Genomic DNA, 21190 nt, shown 5'->3' with positions numbered 1-21190 from the left:
GATATTAGGAGGGGAAATTAGAGGCAGTAAACATGGTCTGGTGATGGCAGCTTACCCTGGGCCTTCTCCACAAACACCACCTTGGAGTCAGGGAGGAAGTTGAGGCCAGTCAGGAGCATCATTTTGCCTCCGGTGGCAGGGTAGCTATCCATACTCTGCTTCTCCACCAAGGGAAGCTCCTGAGCTGAGCGCTGGGCTGTTGGAGGAAAATGCACACACATTTCAACGCAGTGTGTGAGCCCACATAAGCTCACTGCCGGAGCTCCATCAAGTCCAAGAAGCATGAGCCCAGCACACAGCCAGTAAAACAGCAGTTGTTGGTTAGGGAAACAGGCTTATCAGCTTTATTATAATGATTTCATGACCCCTAGCTAAGAGGTTTTCGGCCAACAGCTGCTCCTTAAATGACATCGAAGAAGGCGGTCAACTGATCAAAACAATATTTTCATGGTCAGGTCCTTAGTCATTATTTTCCATCAAGTAGCTGACAGCCAACCACCTGTCTTTGCTTTCTATAAACGTGGCTAGCTAGTCACCTTTAGCCTCTGGGATTCGGTGACCAAATTTACAGCCAGAAACACATATATTTATTATGACATAGCTATGTATTTCATCCATTAGCCCATTGCATAATTTTGGAATAAAAGCTCTCGAAAATAAAGCACTAAAGAAATCACTAAATAAACCTTTTATGGTTAAGATGAACCAACTCTGATTAACATCCACTTTGGACCATAAACTATAATGCCAGCTCTGTCTCACCATCTAAATTTTATTGGCTTCCTTGGTTGCAAATAACATCACACCTATATACACAAATGAATGACAAAGAAACAGAGGTTTCTTTCAATGTGCTCAGTCATCCATGCCAAAACCAGGGCTGGCAAATGACCTTTGTGGAACCTGTGCTAATGGGGTAGTCTTACCACAATAACTTGTGCATTCAGTCATAAAATGGGAATTGAGATAGATAACACGTGTGTCTGGCATCATATACAATACATCTATTGCACTGAAAAATAGCTTTGATCATATAAAGCTTATTGGATACAGAGGCACTGGATTTGCTCCAGAAGGTAATAAAATTGTAGCTCAGTTTACTGGATTAAAACAATAGATGCCACCTTTTGCTTATGTGGGAGGCCAAGAGAAAAGGCATGGCAGTTTGTGAGTTTATTTCTGTGTGTCAGTGTGTGTGACTTACAGCATTCAATGGGGTTCGAAGTAGTCTGCAGGGACACCGTCCTGCCGTTGGGCTGGTTGATGTGCACGCGAAACACCAGTCTCACACGTGTGTTTTTACGTCCAATGTCGGTTTCCCCTTTGCGAAGCTCAATGTCCGAATTGCGCAGCTTCAGGATCCCTGCACAATCAATTCTGGAACAGAGGCAGGGAAGGGCAAAATTTCAAAACCAGATTTCAAAGATGACATTATAAATAGAAGGTAACAGAAAGGTGACCCTTTTGGATTTTTTGGTTTTCAAGGACAGGATACTTCCTATAGATTATTTTCTGTACAAAGTGCGGTTTGGACAAAGGCTGAAATGGGAGCCAGAGTCAAATCCTTGACTTTGGCTGTTAAAATCGAGACACTGAGCACAGTTGCTGCACATTAAGACCAGCAGTGAAGTCCCCGCTGGTGTTACAGATCATGCACTGGAAGTTCACTGGAGCATGACCGTGTCATTATTAATCCAGCATGTCATCAAAGACAGAGTTGGACATTAATGACTTCACATCAGATTTTTAAAGGGTCACGGTGGTCCAAGAATTAGCAGTTCTCTGGAGGAATCCCCTGGACTGAGCAGACCCGGTGCCATCAGCTGCACTCAGCGTACGCAAAGTCACTTTACTGCTATCTGAGTGCACCGAGCCTCTGCAGTCCCTTCACACCGTTCAAGCCTTACACTTCATGGATTTAGGGTTTAAATCTGCTGCTAATCATTGCCACGTGTAGCAGCAGACCCTTTACTGAGCTGTCTGTCTTTTTTTTTTAATTTCATTTCACAATTTGGGAGGTAAAGGGGTAAATTTTGTTTCCCTTTTCAACGTGGAAAAAGGCATTCATTTTCAGATGTGGCCTTTCATGAATTTACATAAAACTAGTGTGGCTGGTTAAAAAAAGTGAGGGAATATGAATGGGATATGGTTTGGCATTTCAATTATTTTACATGGTAGCTTTTGGGCACTTTTCCTGGAACATGGTAAATGTCAGGTTTTATACCATTTCTCCCCTTGACTTTGGTTTGGACAATTTGAATAAATAAGAGAAAATAATATGCTACGCTGACCACCCACTCCTTATCAGCCTCGCATGATGTAAGTGTTCTGCTGTGCATATAGCTTTGAAACTAACACAGGATGATGGACATCATGGGTGAGTATTCACAGCCTATATAACCTGAGATGTGGGACAGTTAAATCTTCAGCAGGGAAACGTTTAGACTAGATGAAAGCGATTCTCTGCCAGCAATGTAATAAGGCATGCTCAATATGTGAGCTTAAAAACAACTCAGTCATAGTAACTGTAGTGATAACAGTCAGTATCTTACCTTGCATTACATCACCTTGCTGATTAAGTTACATGTGTCTAGGACCATGTATTATGCTGTATTTGTTAGAATTTGCAAAAGAGAATGTCCTTTAAATTAAGCCACTTTGTGGGTATGAGATGAACTTTCCTAGAATAGGAAAGAAAGACAGATTGAAACCGTCTGAAGGTTTGACTGCAGCTCTCGACTGTCTGCATCCCACACAGCGAGCAAATGATCGCTGGCACGAGAGCAGAGAGATGGATGCTGCTTTATCAAGACGACTGTTAAACAGCTCAGCGGAAAGAGGCAGTTAAAGGCTTTTCTTCGTGTTTGACCTTTCCGACAGTCGGCGGAGAAAGAGAGAACTTTCACTCCTCTTCCTTTAGCATGTGTGCTGATGACAAAGGGGAAAAGAAACTTCCTTTTGCATATTTTTTAGAATATCATATTCATCCTGAGGGACACATTAAGTCAAGTCAATTTAAGGTCGCCCCTAAATATGATACAATATAAGGGATTTTGCGGTATTGTTGGAAATGATATTGTAAGGCAGTACGAATGTTAAAATCATCGAACCAAGAAGGCCACTGTCCAGTCAGGAAACTCTTCTGTCCTATAAATATCCTCATATCCTGCATTTAAACAAACATGAAAATATGTCCTGTTTTTCACTAAAAATTTAAGTATTTTAAAAACTGAAACAGTGAGGAACAAACTTTAGGCCCAGTAAGAGGTAACGACCTTATGTAACCTATGTTCAGATACAGTGGTTTTATCCATAACACAGAGTTCTGGGCCCCAGTCCAAAAAATTCAGTGCTGCCTAGTCTGAACGGAGCCCCACGACACACTGCAGAGCACAGCCCCTTGGATTACTGCAAGTCTGGAGGGAGGATGAAAGAGACCAAGGCCGATTTACCTCAGCTTAGCAAACAGATGCTCATGTTTTTAAAGGTAAACCAAGATCATATTTAGGGGAGTACTTCATGTGATTCTAACCGCACTTTCACAAAGTCTATGTCTGATTGAGCTCACTGACCACCAGAACTCATAAGAAGCAGACAGCCACCCTAATTGGCAGAGAAAACTAGTTTGTTAGCTAGCTAATCTTGTGGTAAACACTAATGTTAGCTAACATAAGTGTGATTGCATACATAATTGAACTGAATGGCACCATCATTAATGTTATTAACAGAACACCGGTGTGTTTCCTACTATAAGTCAAAATATCTGCTGTGAAAAATGCTTACTGTATATTTATTTGGGTTTTACTAACCACATAAGTGCAAAAAGACTTAAATTACACTGAAAATGTTGCAGCTTATAGGGGTGTGAGTAATTGAGCACCTTGAAAGTATGATCTGGATTTTGGGGTGCAGTACGTCTTTCAGCTTTTTGCCGGCTAAGCCTGATACAATGGGACTACATCATACTGGTGACCCATGGCACTCTCAGAGCTCCATGGCTCTAACCTGGCTGTTACTTTTTAAAATATCATTTGAGCAAAAGATTCGACTTCCGTGAGGGCTCCTGGTTTCAACTGCAAGCCTCTAGCCTTTAGACTCTCTGCACACACTGGTCAGACTTGAGTCACCAGTGAAGTGTGTTGACAGTGAGTACTTATTTCACTTTCTTAGAAATCATGCATCTCCTGGGGTGAAAGCACAGATCTCAGTTTTGAAGGCCTGTTTGGAAGTGTGTACTGTGCAGTACCTATCATCAGCCATTCTGTTTGTAGAGCAAGAAGGAAGGTGCAGAGAGAGTGAAGTGTGTGTGTTTTGTGGGTGTATTTTAAAGTAGGGGTTAGCAGTGAAAAATGTGGAAAGAAAAAGACGGATAGGTGAAAGTCTGAGAGCACTCACATGGCTCTCATGTTGTTTTCAGGCAGCAGAGGGATCTCCAGAATTTTGGTGTTGGATTGCATGACTTCATGGCTGGGGGTGGAGACGGTTTTGCCGGTGATGCGGTGGACCTGGTAGAAGGCATGTGGTCGCAGGAGGCGGTCGTCTGCGGTCCCTATGAACAGCTGCAGGGTGAGCGGCTCGCTTTCCATGTAGCCATAAAGCTGGCGGGAGAACAAAGGCATCCAGGTGAGAGGCAATGTCAGGTTTTAAGACCCCCATCTCAGGCAAACCTTCATTTAGGAAATAGAGATTGAATGCACATCGGCTACTGATAGTTAACGGGGGCCTTAATGATAGCTCTGACATGGTAGAGGGGCTGTGAAAATACGCCCCCTTTCTTTGTTTGTTTTTGGTTGGGTTGGAGACCCTTTTTCCGGTCTTTGCTGCTTTTTTTTTTTTTTTGTTTGAGCTAATTCTACATTCCTTTAGGGGAGGGTGAAAAAAAGTTTTTTGATGTTTCTGATGTCTGTCTGTGGTAGGGATCTCCTGGGTACAGAGGGATGGGGGCTGATGGAGGGGTTGGCTTCCCAACACTTCACTGTTCATTAAAATCTCACTGCTGCTATTAAAAAGTGCCTACAGAGAGGCGAGCAGTTGACAGTGACTCACTGGAAAGTGACCCTTACAGAGACAAAATAGGAAATCAGGGCAATCATCTCAGGTCTGCCTCAAGATGTCACGTTCACAGTCTGTAAAGTTTATGAAACTGATGATTGGGCTAATACTATTTTCCCTTTATAAATATAGGGGAGCTCCATTTATGGTATGAAATCAAAACTACTTCAAAAACATTGGTGTAAATAAAATGGAATAAAAGTCATAGCATGCATTTGTGTTCAATGTCCAACTTCTGATTTCTACGACACATACGAGTGCATTAATTGCCTCTACATACAAACAGCAGCAAAATTTACACCGAAATGCTAAATGGCCAAAAACTTCATGAGCTTGGCATGCAGATGGGGTGCAGCCCCTTTGCCTCTGGGCAGTTATGAACATGTATTATGATTTCCATTAAAGCTCAGAGACTGTGTCCCACTGTGATGAAAGAGACTCCTGTATCAGAACCACCACTTCAAACAACTACCACTTCCTCTAGAAGACTTCCATTAGCAGCTACTGCTCAAGTAATAAAAAGATCAAATCTTTTTTTTTTTTTTTTTTTTTAAAGAGAAGAAAAACTCCATAGTTATGCATAGTTTGAAAATGACTGTTGACTTTGGGGTCAACAACACTTCAAATATAAACTGTAGCTGCCAGTTTACATTCAGCGTCCCTGGATCATTTTGTGACAGTGTCTAAATGTAACACTATTTGATGATTTAACCAAGTGTGCAATGGCTCAAAATATGAACACACAGAGAGGGCTGCGAATTCCAAAGTGTGGTTAAGGACAACTGATACTTTGTGAGGGATTTCTCACCAGAATCGTTTGCCAACCAAATGTGGATTTCTGGTGGAACTGAGTGTTACACTGCAGACCTCCCAGGATATGCTTGCTCTTTGCAGTGCAAAGTGGTCATCCAGTATGATCACACGGGCGGATGTTGGTGTGGACTTGGATGTCTCTCCATTAACTGTCAGAAAACGCAGAATCCATCTGGTTCAAACCAAGAGAAAACTGAGTGAACTAACTGGACCTCCATGGATCCACCCCGGTGGCTACTTGACCGCATGTGACATTTTCTGTGAGAGATCACTTACTCTGGACCACCACTCACCAAGCCACGGCCATCTGAAAAATCCCACAAATTGGTCAATTACTCCGGCACACACCAGCGCATCGCTTCAGACCATTTTTCTTTGAGCTCCATGAAAACAGTGGTACTGTCAAATGGAATAAAAGACCCCTCTTGTTTATCTAACAGACTGAGTCATATTACAAAATATAGACCACATGTAACCTATGACATAATCTGATTAATGGTTTTCTAATTACCTTTCTGAGGGCAGTGAGGGATGAGGAAGGAGAGCTACGTCATTGGAAGTCTATGGAAATTAGTGCCACTGTGTCGTGGACGCCGAATGTTTTTGATTTGAGAACGAATTTGTCTGGACACTGTGTTAAAAGTTGTCTGGCCTGATAATAAAGCCGAAGATTAAGAGCCTTTGGCCCGTACTTGAAGACAGATCTTTGGGACAAGGCAGAGGATGTGCTCTCTTTTCTTCCCAGTTTAAAAATTCACAGTATTAATTATGTTGAGTAGAAATAGAACATGACTCGACACTAGAGTAGAGCTTAAATCCATATGTTTCAATAATCTCAGCAGCAGTGGTTATCTCGCTTTGCTCTTTGATTCAGATATCAAGGGAGTGCAAAGGGAGTGGTAAAGCTAAGGCTGTCATTCATCTCCAGTTCCAGCCGTTCTATTTTTCTCTTGAGCTCCACATAGTGTCTCTAGCAGCTGTCTTGACCTGTGAGCTAGTCACACATGCTAGTCATCAGTGAGTTAGGCCGAGGTCAGGAGCTTCTTGAAGTTTTGGCATCCCAAGGGACCACTTCATCTATGCGGTGATCTCACCAGCAGACCCCGCTCTGCTTGTTATATTTTACTTATGGTGTCACCAGAGGTAATTATCCATAGCCACACATGCTACCAGTTACTTGTGTATTGACTCGTGAGAGCACTATGGTGGAGCATGAGGTACAAATCTGAAACACCGGAGCGTTAAATTGCATGACGTCCCCGTATGATTTAATAAAACGCAGGCAGCCACGCTACAAAGCCGCGTCGTCTGTCACTTGTGCCTCAGTAGACTTCTTTGGATTTCTCGCTGACCTCCAACCATTACCTCAGCCGCCACGTGGCTGCATGGAGGCCCACAAGAGAGGTAGGAGGGAGGAAGGGGGGGGGTCTTTATCCCTTCACTCATCTTGCGAGAGTGCGCAATGATGGTGGTGTCCACACTCAGAGCAGTAGTGACCTCATGGAGGAGAGGAAGTGATTAATGAGGTCAGGTAGTCCTCTTGGTGACGCTGGTCTTCCCAGCAGCAAAGAAAGGCGGTCTAGTCCCCCCTGGGCGACCTCCCCTGATTTCTTTACCATATGTGCTCTCTGACCCTCTCCCTTAGCTTCTGCGTAACTCCTGCGATGCTCACTCGAACGCACGCCACAAGCACACGGCAAAACCTACTTCTTCATTTTAATCTCAAAGGGAGAATAAGAGTGGGGGAAAAAGACAAGGTAGTATCGTAAACTTTAAGCGTGGGCTGGCGACAGAGGCTCCACGCACACACCTGTGACCTCAGCTTTGTATTTGTGTCTATTGCAGCCTGTGAGGCTGGACCAGAGACTGGCTAATTTTGAGCAGATGAGCCTTTCGAGCTGTAACTGCAGCCTATCTGGCACACGTACTGTATATTTATTTTGAGATAATCTAAACTGGGTTTGAATCCAGGCTTGATTTGCAGCTGTTTCAGGGTGCCAACTTCTGCCACTGCGTCAGCTAGATCCATTTACACCTCCCACCACAAGCCACTGTTGCACAAGCCATTTTTGATAGCTGAGGCTCAAGTAAAACATTGCGGATATGGCAGCTGATGCATTAATTGTGTAATTGTGTGCAGCTGTATTGTCTGGGTCAGTTGTGATGATGTGGAGGAGCTAAAAAGGGAGAGGAGGGTGCATCTCATCCACTTTCCACCATTCATCCCCCAGCGGACCATGACAGATCCATCATCAGTATAGAAAGTTTCAGCCTTTGGGATACAGCACCAAAACTTTTGTTTTGTTTTTTTGTTTTGTTTTTTTTTCCCCCTAATTTTCTTTGCGTCACTCAATGAAAATCAGTTGTGATAAAATAATAACGGAGGCTGTTTTTCAAAAAATTAATATACATGTATATTTTTCATGGCACATTTTATCCCTCAATTTATTTAGTAATAGTGACATTCTCAGTGCTGCCTGCGCCTGGCCTCAATAGTTCAAAGAAAGGATTTAACATGTAATGTTTAATAATGACTTGCTGGTAAATTAAATGTGTCTGGCCATGGCTCCAAATTGAGTGTGAATACACTCTACAGGCCTGCAGTGGGCTGCCTTCTATCCCTCTGCAGTGATTTCATCACCGCCTGGAGAAATGTCATGACTCGTAGAGGTCCACGTGGCGCAGAGAATTGGGGAGAGGAGAGGGAGAAGACGACTGGAAGCAGCCGGGGGGGGGGGTTGAAGCAGGGGAGGAGAAATACAACAGCAGATTCAGGCTTTTTCCCATTATCACGCTCCCCTCTCTCTGTCAAGTGCTGACAGTCACACAGCCAGCCTCTGCTGTACCCAATTAAATGTACACTCATCCAAGTTGTCTCTCCTTCCAGACTTTACTCCATCACCCTTCTGCCCTGCTAATGTCTCCAGTGCCTCATATTGAATGCATAAGGCAACATATGCAATCCTTTAATGTGCTGCATTCCCATAGCTCCAAAAGCTGCTCCTTTTATAAGCAACCAAACAGCCATATCCCTCAAAGTTTTTGTTGAACCGAGTGCTTTGGTGTTATGTCATTGAGGGCATAGTTTCAGGCACTAGCCCATGTCTAGACCAGTGAGGGTCCAAATTCCATATAAAAAGAATTACTTTGTTAGCAGCACAGCCTGCCATAAGAAATATCATCCAAAGCTACAGAGAATTTGAGTAAGACAGCACAGACAACTGCTCTGACCCCCAATAGCACAAATACCCACCAGTGTCTTACCTCATAAATCTGTGGGCTGTCTGGTTATCACCTCAGACCAGTGAAAACGATGCAAATTTCGCTCCATTTTTTCCAGTTGCTATTAACTGGTAATTAGTGGTAGCCCAATACCAGTGTAAGGGAAGCCCCGCAGATGGAGAACCACAATTTAAGAGTGGCATAAATACCCCTTTGGGCAACGAATAACAGCCCTGACTAAGCTCTAACAGCACTACAGGGTACACCAAGCCTTTTGAATATCAAACAAGAGGCGGCACTAGATTTAATGAGCAATTAGCAGCTATGGTATAGGGTGATGGGGATCAGGGTTTTCTTTTGAGACATTACGCAGCCAGCACCGGATCCCAAGGTGAAACCGCACATGCGAAGAACAGAACACATGTTTGGCAAGGTCTTTCATGTCGTCGTGGCGGAAACATACTGCAAATTTGATGTGCATTACATACAGTTGCAGAGGAAGGGAGATGGGTATTAAGTCACGCACACGTTAATAGGGATGATGGCCACATCCTGCTGAAATTACACCATGTCTGTTGCTGCTTTAGACTTAATGAGAGACTGAGTGAGAGAGTGTGTGTATGCGTGAGTGGGAAAGCCCTATAGGCCAGTCATTATCCTATACAAACTAGCCATATGCAGGACTGCACTGTTCGCTGCGCGCGCTTTAATACTCCACAGGTGTTCCTGTCTGCTGTTACTAAGGGCCTGGCGGATGTCTGTTTATTCCCTGACTGAGGCTGAAAGCCTTTGCAACATCTTCTACTGAAGTCCACATTTTAGATAAGAGCCAGGTCATGTCCTGGGTCACTATAGGCTCAATGAAAATAATGCGGCCCAATTCCACTTTTTTCCCCACTGTTCTCCTCTGGAAAAACCCATCAGTCAATGCCATGGTGGTATTCTGACTGAAGGTAGACCAGGTTGTTTTTTTTTTCCTGAGCACAGCTCATCATCAGCCTGTAGACGTTTGGCATAGCTGTGGTGAGAAAGGGGAGCGTCTGGAACAGTGTGAGAGGAGCCAATAGAGTACCCTAGATCCCCTTAATGGCGTTGTGGTCTGCTGCAGTAAATAAAGTGGAAAAGCAGGGGGTCACAAAGTGGACCAATCTGGAGAGAGGAGGTTAAAAGGCTGCGGATGTGGAGGATATGAGGGAAGGACAGAGTGCGAGTCCAGAATAATAGATAGAAGATAGATTTGGAACAGGAAGCCCAGAGAGCTGGTGCAAACAGCAGAGGGGTAATGACTCGAGGCAACCCATAATCTAGAGGTTTTCATTGGTGTGCGGCTGGAGTACAGACACTCCATTCTCTCCATCCATCCCACAAACTCTCCATCCTGTGCGGTGAATAGCACTGAATGCTTTGTGGTTGATCCGCTGCAGTTTAGGATGATGTCAGACCTTACTGATGCTTAATTTACTGACTTCAAACATTCATCAAGACAACACCTCTGATCGTTTTTGAATGAAGAGAAAACAAGAGTAAATGAGCAGCTGAGTATCTTGGTTTGACTACCTGTCAGTTGCTGTCTTCCCAGAGGACATTGTAAGCTCTAAAAACAGTGTATCCCTTCATGTTTTTCATCTTGCTGTTTTTTTATCCAGTGTTGCTTTCCAACACACATGTCACCATCACTCACAGCGCGTGTGTCTGATCATCCATGAGTTAAAAAAACAAGAGCTGTGGATGACTGGGCTTCAACCGAGGGAGGCCTGCTGGTGTGGGTTTGGGAGATGGTTGAAGGATGAACGGTTCACGAGGAGTGACATCCTCAGGCCCCCGGGGGGAGGGAGGCACCGGTGCATGGAAAGGGGAGGTGGCGTCCGATGGGTTCTGGGATTCTGACTCCTATCCAGCACTCCGCCACCACATCATCCCCACCAGCGCCATGCTCAGCCAACCTCAGGGCCACCCAAGCCCTAATCAGCAGGATACAGAGCATCTCCAGGGGCAGCCAAGCCCCAGCTGCCTGGTGACTCCCTCTGCCCCTTCTCTCTACTCGCTCGAGTCCACAGCGCGCGCACACACACACACACACACACACACACACACACACACACACACACACACACACTTATACTTCTATCCTTGTTAGGACACTCATTGGCGTAATGCATTCCCATGACAGTTGCCCTAACCTTAATCATCACAACTAAATGCCTAACCCCAACCCTAAGCCTAAATCTAACCTACCCCTTAAAACCAAATCTGAACTCTCAAACAGCCCTTTGAAGGTCTGTACAAAAGTGACGAAGAGTCCAAAAATCCAAAAATGTCCTCTCTCTCACACACACACACACACACACACACACACACACACACACACACACACACACACACACACACACACACACACACACACACACACACACTTCCTTAGCTGCTTCCTACACCCGTATCCCCATGTCATTAATGACTCATTCTCCTTGACTGCACCTCACCTATCCAGCGCCTGCCACTCATTACCACAGGGCACAGGGGACGACACCATGCCCTATCCTCCAAGAATACAACAACATGATTTCACACAAAGACTAAGAGATGGTGAGACAGTCAAGTTTTAGGAGAGATTATATACTCCAAACTGTTCAAAATCTCCCTGAAGATACAGTACATGCGCTTCTTCTGTATTTTACCCTCTAGCATGTATACACAATTGTGTAATCTTTATAGATTTATCTCTCTGCCAGCTGCCACGCTTCCAGTGATTTCCACTGCATTGAAACCCTCGAGATATCCCAGTTGGCTGCACATGAATTATCAGAGGCATAAATCATCCCTTGCCGAAAAGTAAGAGTAAAGTGTGAGCTATGCGAGTCTGGGAGAGGTGTGATAGTAAAGCAGCTGTATTCATATTTTCTCCATGACTACTTCTTACTAATAATTGCTCGACATACACGGTAAGACTTGCAAACATCCTCGCAAAGCTGGCAATGAATTGGTGCCTCTGTAGTTTGAAGTAAACAACTGAAGTCATCAGTCTATATGAGGACAACGCTCCGTGTGCAAAGACACACAGGATGCTTACTCACCACTTTTTGCTCTGGCCCCTGAAGTGAGTCAGAAAGTGATGTAAACTGTATCAAAACCAGTCTCACCTGCCAGCCACAGCTGTGCATGGCAGGCTCAGTCTGGTCAGCCTCACATGGAGGCGCAAGGATGAAATGTTGAATTCACCCGCATGTTGATATACAAAGGTTTGTAATGAAGGGGAATGATTACCTGTATTTACAGAGAAAACCTGAACGTTGACAGGCCTGTTTATAACGCCACCTTGGCTAACAGCTGTCAACTGTGTTTGACATTGAGCAGACCAGGATGTGCTGACAACATCTATTTACAAAACAGCTGTGGCGCTAACAGCGTCGAATGCTTCGTGTGTGAAAAGGATGGACCACCGACTTGAAACTGTATGGGTCAAAAAAGTGTTTCTCAGCATGCAGTGTTTGCTTTGGCCACACGAAAGGTAGAATATCAGCCACGTGAAACCCGTAAACCCAGTCTGTAACAAAACCGTCGTCAATGTAATGCCCCAGTTATTATCAGGTTAAATGCAGTCTCATTTTGAACATTATAGGCAAATTGACCCTTAAACTTAAGGACGCACACACACTGCTGGATCCCCACCTTGAGTAAACTGAGATGTCAGCACCGTGTTATGACAGCGTAGCAGAGAAAGGAGCTCTGTGTTGTGCTGCTGGTGAGACTGACGCGTGTTCTTTAAGTGGTCGCCAAGTACAATAGTGAGAGGCGATGGTTCTGCTCTATACTAATTGAGTCAGCATGCACTGCTGCTCATCAGGGTGAACTTTTGCAGCAGTAGATTGACTCCCAGCTTCAGGGAGCATTAATAACCCAGTCTACAAGCACATACAGAAGCGTACAGACTGTGGGGACACTGCCACAGCCGTCAAAAGTTACTGAAAACGCTTGAGGGCCTTTGAGAGCATAAGTGGCTCGACATGTTTGCAATGATAATGTCATGACACAGTGAATAGTTTAAAATTTAAAATAACTGACTAGTAGTTTGTTTCTACTACACTATCTCATTTTCGGCTTGATGTGTGGAGACAGGCTGCTGGAATCTAATTTTTTTCTGATTTCTTTGATACATCTTATCTAAGTAATTTGTTATTTCTCCAGAATAATCAAACGAAGCTTTTATATATATATAAAAGAAATAGCGAGAGAATTTCACGGTCTAGACTAATAAAAGAAATGACATGGCTGCTCTGACTCTACTTTGTGACTACATACTGTCATAAAGTCAACTACAGCCAAACATCCATGTCACTAGCTTGCTGTTGGAGAGAAAAGTGCCATTAATCAGCATGCACTTGTCTGTGTGTTACCACTTATGCTGTAATGACAGCAAATTATTACACGGTTTAAACACACAAAGCTGACCTTGTCTCTAGTAAACAGCAGTGTGTACAGTGAAAAGATCTCATTCAAAAACTTTGCTGGCGAACAGTGTTGGTGACATACCTGCACAACGGGGTGGCCACCAGACAGCGCCTTCACCGCCCCTCGGCTGCCTTCAGTCTCATAGTGGGCCCTGTGGTGGGACTTTGGCTGCACCTCGATCTGTAGGTTGTACGGGCCAGAGCAGGATGGAAGCTGCCAGTCGAGAGCTGGCAGAGATGGGCTGCAGTGACAATTCGGACATATATTATTATTAGGACAAAAAAAAAAAAAAAAAAAATATATATATATATATATATATACACACTGCTGATTGATATAATAGTGAAACAACTTTTATCTAGTCTATGAAAGTTCTGCACTGTCAGTGCTAAACACCCACTGTGTAGTTATTCTTTCCTGAAAAACAGGAAGTGCTGTGTTTTACATTTCTAGGTTTCTTGGAATAAAACATGATTAACTTTGTATGCTTTTTTCTCATCTCTTCTCTTCTATTCTTAAAACTGTAGTCAAATTTGATTTGCCAAAGGGGGGAACTGTAAGGGTTGCATTTTTCCACGGTCACATCGCTGCCAAGGAAGTCTAAATCAGAAAGCTCTGAACTTGCTTTAAATTAGCCTCAAATTAGGACACTTTAGTGTAATCCAACTGGCTTGATCCTTCTCCATTTCATCATGGTCTATAATCGAATCAATTGAAGTCATTCGTTTACGTCCATAATTCCTTGGCCTGGGTTATAATCAGTGGCCCCTTTCATGAAAGATGCATGAATGGCGAATGTGCCCTGGTTTAAGAGCAGTATGTTTTGCATATTGGTGTAACAGGTGGACACAGACACAGGGAATTAATTAAGTGACAGTGGGAGGACAGATATTTCTAGGGCAAAAATACTAATCTGGAAATCCTCCTCTTCCTTATACAATTATTATCCATCCCAATTTGATAACTGTAAAAGTCTAAAGCACAGCCCACCACACTTGTATTAGATACAATGGAGTTATACAAAGGATAAGGTCAGCAGTGCACCGTGCCTTGGAGCTTGATATCTCTTTCTCAGAGCTACAGCTGGCCTCTCTTAACATCATTGTTCTCGAGATGGAGAGTCAGAGCTTCCCATGTGAACACCGTGGAGATATCTAAACCAAAACAAACACATGCAAGACAATATTTCTGCATGCCGGATGCCTGGCAAACGCAAAACCCTGACCTGAAGGGTGGCTCAACTGAAACCAATCTATGGCATCTTTGTGGAACTTAGGGGCTGTTTGTTGACCCAAAATGAACTGATTTCCCCCCGCAGGGCTTTATCTGCCCAGTCAGTGCATGACATCAGGGCTAGCTACACAAAAAGAGATGGGCTGACGGCGCGACAGACCAGAGAAGCAAGCCGGCTGATTAACCCACAGACTGCTTCCCCTTCAGCCAGGCCTGTCACCATTACTTCCTGTTGCTCACTATCTTAATCAAACACTTGATTTCCGACAGGAAAGTGCGTTATTGGCTTGGAAAAAATGCCACGAGGGACACAACTTGAAACTGAAAAAGCTTATCTTAGTCAAAAACGTCAAAAATCAATGATATAGTTGAGTGCATGTGCAAATTTGTCAGCATAAACATTGCGTCTATATGCATTCTTCTATTTGTGTGTGGGTTGCTATAGTAACAGTGACACACACATGCCGAGCAGCTCCTCCCTGTGAAATATGATTTATGAAATAGTTTTGATCTTCAGATAGAAGTTTTTTTGGGAGTGCAGTAACTTTAGGATCTCTGCCTTTTGATATGGCCTTTGAAGATTAAAAACTACAACACTCTTGTCTTTAAATAAACACTAAACGTGGAAACAAAAAGACAATGGAGAAGTTTTAGCATTATTGGAAGAATTCTTTTTTCTTTGCTCTGTCTAAAAATCTTGTTGCAATCATTAAGCAGAATGTTAGAAAACATTAGTCCGTCTAAGTTAGTAAATACATGTGTGCTTCACTGTCTTCTCAAGTCAATTTAAAGGCAAGACTGCCAGGTTGGTTTTACATTGAGTGGTTCAATCAATAAATATAAGGGGTGTCTGGTGGACTAGTATGTTCAACTTTTTTACAGTACTACTGAGTTGTTGATGCAGCTCCACCCACCTGAGGTAAGGCTTAGGTTTAGACCAGGAGTACGGATGCTGAGGCACATCCAGGAACCCCCCCGAGTAGTTCTCCTTCTTGATGGCCATGCGTGAGGGGTAGTCCTCATGGCAGAGCTCCCCATCAGGACCTAGCACTTCGCCACCAGGCTCCATCTTTAGGCTCATGGTGGATGTGTGGTCCAGCATGGTCTTCCGTGTCTTGATTGGGATTCCCTCTGTCATGTCTACCACTCCATCTGTGGTTAGAGCATTGATGGCAGCCACAATGGCAGAGTTGGTGTACTGGTTGGTGTTGGCGAGCCAGTTCTCATCTGTGATGCTGACCCTAGGGGATCCATGTGGGGACAGGGTGGGCGACTGGATGGGTGAGCAAGATGTCTGACGGTAGGGGGTGCCATTGAAGCTGTACTTTCTCTTCCCTATACCGCCGCCATTGCCTCCACTGCAGGAAGGGGAGTTAGGCCTGGAGCCACGAGGTTGCGCTGGCCAGCCTTCCTCTGCCACAGCTCCTATCTGGGGGGAGGTGGAGGGCGAGTGGTGAGGGGAAGCTGCAGGACCGCTGGCATGTGGGCAGGAAAGGAGTGAGGATGAGCCTCTGGGTGAGACGCAAGGAGACTGCCAGGGGGAGTTCTGTGGGGAATTGTCGTAGTTGTAGAAGCTGGACTCGTAAGAGGACGCCTCAGAGTTACAGCTACGTGAGGAAACGCTACTCGCAGGGCTGAGGCAGCTGGGGTCACGGTAGCCATCTGCATTGGGCAGTGTCAGCGTCACGATGGAGTTAACGCCTCGTTTGATGATGTGGTCCTCACTGCTGCTCTCTTCTACCTCATCCTCGGGATACTGGCTGTAGGCAGTGATCTCAATACGGGGGCTTTCCAGGGCTGGGGCCCCATTGGGCCTCAGGCCGTGGGGCAGGTAATAGCCTGATGCTGCATGGTTATCATTCTGGAGGCTGTAGCCTGTCTGGTGGCAAGAGGAGACTGAGATGACTGGGCTGGACTGTAAAGTGTGGTACTGGGTAGCCAGACAGGGGTTGCCCATGCCCAGTGGAAGGGACAAGCTGACATTCGGTGTGTAGCTGTATGCATCTGAAAAGAGAGAAGTACATTTTAAATATATGGAAGTATACTATATGGCTACATGCCACTGCAAATGTTCACAGTCATTACATTATGATGATAATGTAATGATTTTAGAAAAAAATACCGTGACACAAGCTGTCTTGCAGCAAATGACAACCTCGCTTTTTTTTATAAACATCTGGAGAAGCTTAGCAATCATCTCAAAGCAGTTACTGTATGTGGTTGCTGTGTAGTCGCGAGCTGCACAGCTACTCTGTTTGTTTGATCAGTTCATCTAAGGCTCTATTTGGCACTCCCTGCTGTCATATGTACTCTACAGGAATTCCTCCAGCAACGCTGATGGATGCTTTATTTGATTGATTGCATCACTCACTGAGTGAATTAGGCCCTCCCCTGTGGAAAACTGCTAGCACTCTCGCATCGCTCTGAGCTTGTGATTAAGTCAAAGAGAGTTTGCTGCAGCGTTACACACAGATGCGCCACGGTACACACACAAACAAAGGGCACGCACAAGCAAGTAGGCAAGGAAATCACAAGCAGACAAGTGCAATGACTGCCAACCTCAGTCAGTGGGGGCACATGCAGCCTAGCAGATATGAATCCTCAGTTAGCCTTGTAGCAGCTGGCCACTGTGTCAACAGTTGTTAACCTCATGTCTGCCTTTTATTGATAACGTCAATGAGGCTAAAAGTGGTCAAAGAATGAATACCATTTGGTCTGAAACCCAGTGAAGGGCAATCCCCTTGATGCAGCGTGCTATATTTGTTAACCACAATGCTGTGTATCACATGAAATGATGAATCTGTCACACACCGCATAATATGTGGGTGGGCAGTCTAAAATTAGTTTATGAGAGTCTATTTTCAGAGGTGATTATGCGATGTGCAACAGACAAGTTCAATATACCACAAGTTCAGTGAAGCATAGGACACCTCTCACAGGTGGCCAGTGCCAATCACTTAACACAATGTCCAAGCACATTATAGAAAATCATTTCTGAAAACTTTCTTCAAAACAGAGACTCAAAGGACACAGAAAGTAATCATATTTTGTTTGGTTACCACAATGCCAAATGGCAGACTGAATTCTGAAGTTATTTTCCTTATTGATCACTGTACACAGCAGTGCCCTCACACTGTGCAATATACAGGACATACAATAAAGAAAAGAAGCCCTCCATTGGCCTACCTGTCTCAGGCTCATTCTGGACATGTTGGCTGTACTCAAACACGTCGCTGAAATCAAACTCTTGCTCTTCATGCTGGAAACTCATCTCCGCCCCAAACACTAAGTTTCAACATAGAGACTACTATATCTTCAGCTCAGTCTCTTCTGATGCTTTTCTCCTCTGGTTTACCCTCCTCTAGTGCTGAACAGATGATAATCTCCTGCCCACTCCACCCGGTGTGACACACCTCCTTACTTCAGGCCTGACTGACTTTGCTTAGAGTTGCAGCTGTTATTTTTTTTCCTTTGAATGTGTGCGCGATCAGTACACTATGCTACCTCATACTCGACTTCTTCTAACACCCACTCAAAAACACACTGGGGCTTTCACTCTTGTGTGCTGCATAAGCTTGAAACTTGGCTTTTCCGGGTCACATGCGTCACGTCTGCTGAACTAACAAAATTATACCAGATCATAATTTGTGGGGTGAAACAAATCAAAGAAAAATAAAATGACTCACTCTTGCACTCAAGGCAAAGCCTCTACAATTGTTTGCAGTGCATTCAAAATGTGGTGTAAGCAGAGTTAATTTGAAAACACTGACTATCACACAGATTATAGTGTGCTCTTTCTGTCCTCCACAATTTTTCTCAATTATGCTATCACGATCAAAACGCTCTCTCCCCACAACCAAACCAGCGTGACTAAAGAATGGATGGGTTTATCCATGGGGATTGTGGTCTAGGCCGGGCTCAGACTGACGGGACCTCAGGGAGAGATAGGTGGTCGCCCACAGAAGTCATCTGCAGCCTCTGGAACTAAGAACCCTGGGGCCACTTATCGCACATGGCTAACTGTGGGCTATGGCAAAACATCAGTAGAGTGTGTGTGTGTGTGTGTGTGTGTGTGTGTGTGTGTGTGTGTGTGTGTGTGTGTGTGCGCGCTTGCATCCACATGTCTGTTCCTCTGAGTTTATGCATATGTGTGGTAATAAAGCAGCCCTCGGCATACTGGTGTAGCTGTGTGTGGTTAAGCATGTCTCCTTGTCAAGCAAACTACTCAGCATCCCTGAACGCACCGCTCACAGCTCTCTCACTCTCTCACTCGCACACATACACACACGTCTGTTACCAATTACAAGGCCTAGGACTGAGGGACTGAAATGAATAATAATACAGCCCGCACCCGTCCGTCTGAAACCTCAAAGACAAAATGAAATTCCCAAAATCCACAAAAAGCCAGTGACATCAGCACTGGAAGACTCTGTAAATTAACAGAGACAGACTATCACCGAGTTCTGATGGAGCAAATCAAATTTTGCTACCATAAATGCTGAATCAAAGAGCCTCAAAAACCAAGACTTCCCTTTGAATTGTAAACCCAGGCTGAATCATGCTGCAAGCTAAAGCATCTCTAAACAACCACACAATCTCAGGCAACCCCTGATGTTGCTGTTGGCTGACCTCTGACCTCGCTGCGCATTGAGTGAACAGACAGGCAGGCGATCTCCACACTTTTTAATATTATTTAGTGTTGATCTTATCAAGAGCAGCAGGTGACAGCAACAGTGTCACCCCGTCAACAGTCTTTGCTCATGATGAGAAGCACCTGCAAAGACAGCTGGAGACACCTAATGGTGTGGATGTAAAATGGGCGCATGCCACTCTGTATACTGGAGCAAGTGCTAATTTGATCCTTATGCAGAGTAAAGATCAAGCAAATGTCTGGCATTTATTTGGTGATATCTTTAGAAAAAAAGCAACCAACACCAGAAGATAATTAAAACATGTTTTCTCAAAGTAATGGTTTAGACTTGTTATGATATTATTACTATTATTGTGACTAAATAACACTATATATTGTCAGCCACTCACCAGTTGCTCAAGTTTGTACCAAGGTGGAATTATTTATTTCTTTATTTTTATTTTCTTAACTTTACAAACAAATCGGATCATATTACAGTTCACCAAAACTGGCTGCTCCTTCCAAACGCTTGACCTATACTTCACAGGAGCGCACAAGTTTCCTGTGAGTTTACATTAAAGCCGCGGCACCTGGTGTCAACACATATTAAAATTAAAATTCATATTTGAGCGCGCTGGCTGAAACGTGAAATCAAAATAAAATGTTTTACCTTCTTCTGCAGACTTCATCTCGGCGGCGAGAGAGGTGAGAAGTCCCCGCTCCTTACCGGCTGTTGCTCCAAAGCTGAACTTGGAATTGACGCTGAGGCAGAAGGTATCCTGCATTCAACAAGCGATGCGCAACTTTCGGTTGTGAGACGGTGATAACGGCAACGGCGATGGTAACAATGCAAGCACTAGACTACTTCATACACCATCAAATAAAAGCATAATTCGTCTTGAAGTTAAAGCAACGCGAGTTATAACTTGGAAGCGCAACGCGGACGACTGTGCGCACCACACGAACCGGGTAAATGTTGAGTCTGGAGAGCGGCGCAGGTAGGGCTGCTGAGGAGACCGTGGCTGAGGTGAGTTTGGCTCTCTTCAGCCCAGCGAAGGCTTTCAAGAGTCTCCCCAGGTAGATGACGCAGAGCGGTTTGTCAGAGGGGCCGGCTCCGGTGCTTTTAAAGCTGGAAAACACCCTCCGTCCTCCCGTCAGTGCGCCGCCCATCCAGGGATGACGCGACCGGCTCCTGCAACCTCCTGGACCGCCTGATGATGTCTTCCACCCAGGGATCCCATCGATGGAGGTGGGGAGGTGAGTGAAATGTGCGTGTGTGTTTGTGGATACGTGTGCGTACGTGTGTGTATTTGTGATGTAGAGCGAGAGAGAGAGAGAGAGAGAGAGAGAGAGAGAGAGAGAGAGAGAGAGAGAGAGAGAGAGAGAGAGAGAGAGAGAGAGAGAGAGAGACCCTACCTCAAAGTTTATTTCCACAGTCACATTTTTTGTTATTTTTACATCATCCATCTAGTGGCATTACTCCAATATAATAATAAAATGAAAATAAAAATACTACCATTAAAAGTGTCCGTAACATCTGGAAATGATATTCAGTCTCAGTTTCTAAAATAATTTATAGAAGTCACAAATGATGGAAAATGACCTTAAATTACCAATTAAACATTTGTACCTTGAGTTACTTGAAATAACTGCCAGTTCCTTTCTTTCTGGAAGAGTGATCGATTCTGTAGCCAAAACTGTTTTACAAATATATTTCAGAAAACAATCTCAGCACAAGTTCCATTTAGCTGCCATCCTGGGGCTTTTGATCAGGCAAACGTCACCTCAGGC

The 21190-nt window shown here is 44.4% G+C and overlaps 1 protein-coding gene across 1 annotated transcript in view; it reads right to left on the bottom strand.

Moving 5' to 3' along the window:
- Positions 1-20211, bottom strand: part of LOC139333744 (nuclear factor of activated T-cells, cytoplasmic 1-like) — a 55884-nt gene extending 35673 nt beyond the window's left edge. Inside the window, exons 1-6 of the mRNA XM_070966373.1 lie at positions 20070-20211; positions 15684-16773; positions 13618-13777; positions 4396-4598; positions 1205-1377; positions 56-196 (exon numbers count right to left, since the gene is read on the bottom strand). Coding sequence (XP_070822474.1) covers positions 56-196; positions 1205-1377; positions 4396-4598; positions 13618-13777; positions 15684-16773; positions 20070-20184 — 1882 coding nt within the window. The 5' untranslated portion in view covers positions 20185-20211. The remainder of the gene's footprint in view (positions 1-55; positions 197-1204; positions 1378-4395; positions 4599-13617; positions 13778-15683; positions 16774-20069) is intronic.
- Positions 20212-21190: the final 979 nt, after the last annotated feature.

Source organism: Chaetodon trifascialis, chromosome 7 (assembly GCF_039877785.1).
Source record: "Chaetodon trifascialis isolate fChaTrf1 chromosome 7, fChaTrf1.hap1, whole genome shotgun sequence".
NCBI classification, from domain to species: domain Eukaryota; kingdom Metazoa; phylum Chordata; class Actinopteri; order Chaetodontiformes; family Chaetodontidae; genus Chaetodon; species Chaetodon trifascialis.
This window is presented reverse-complemented; position numbering and strand designations above follow the sequence as displayed.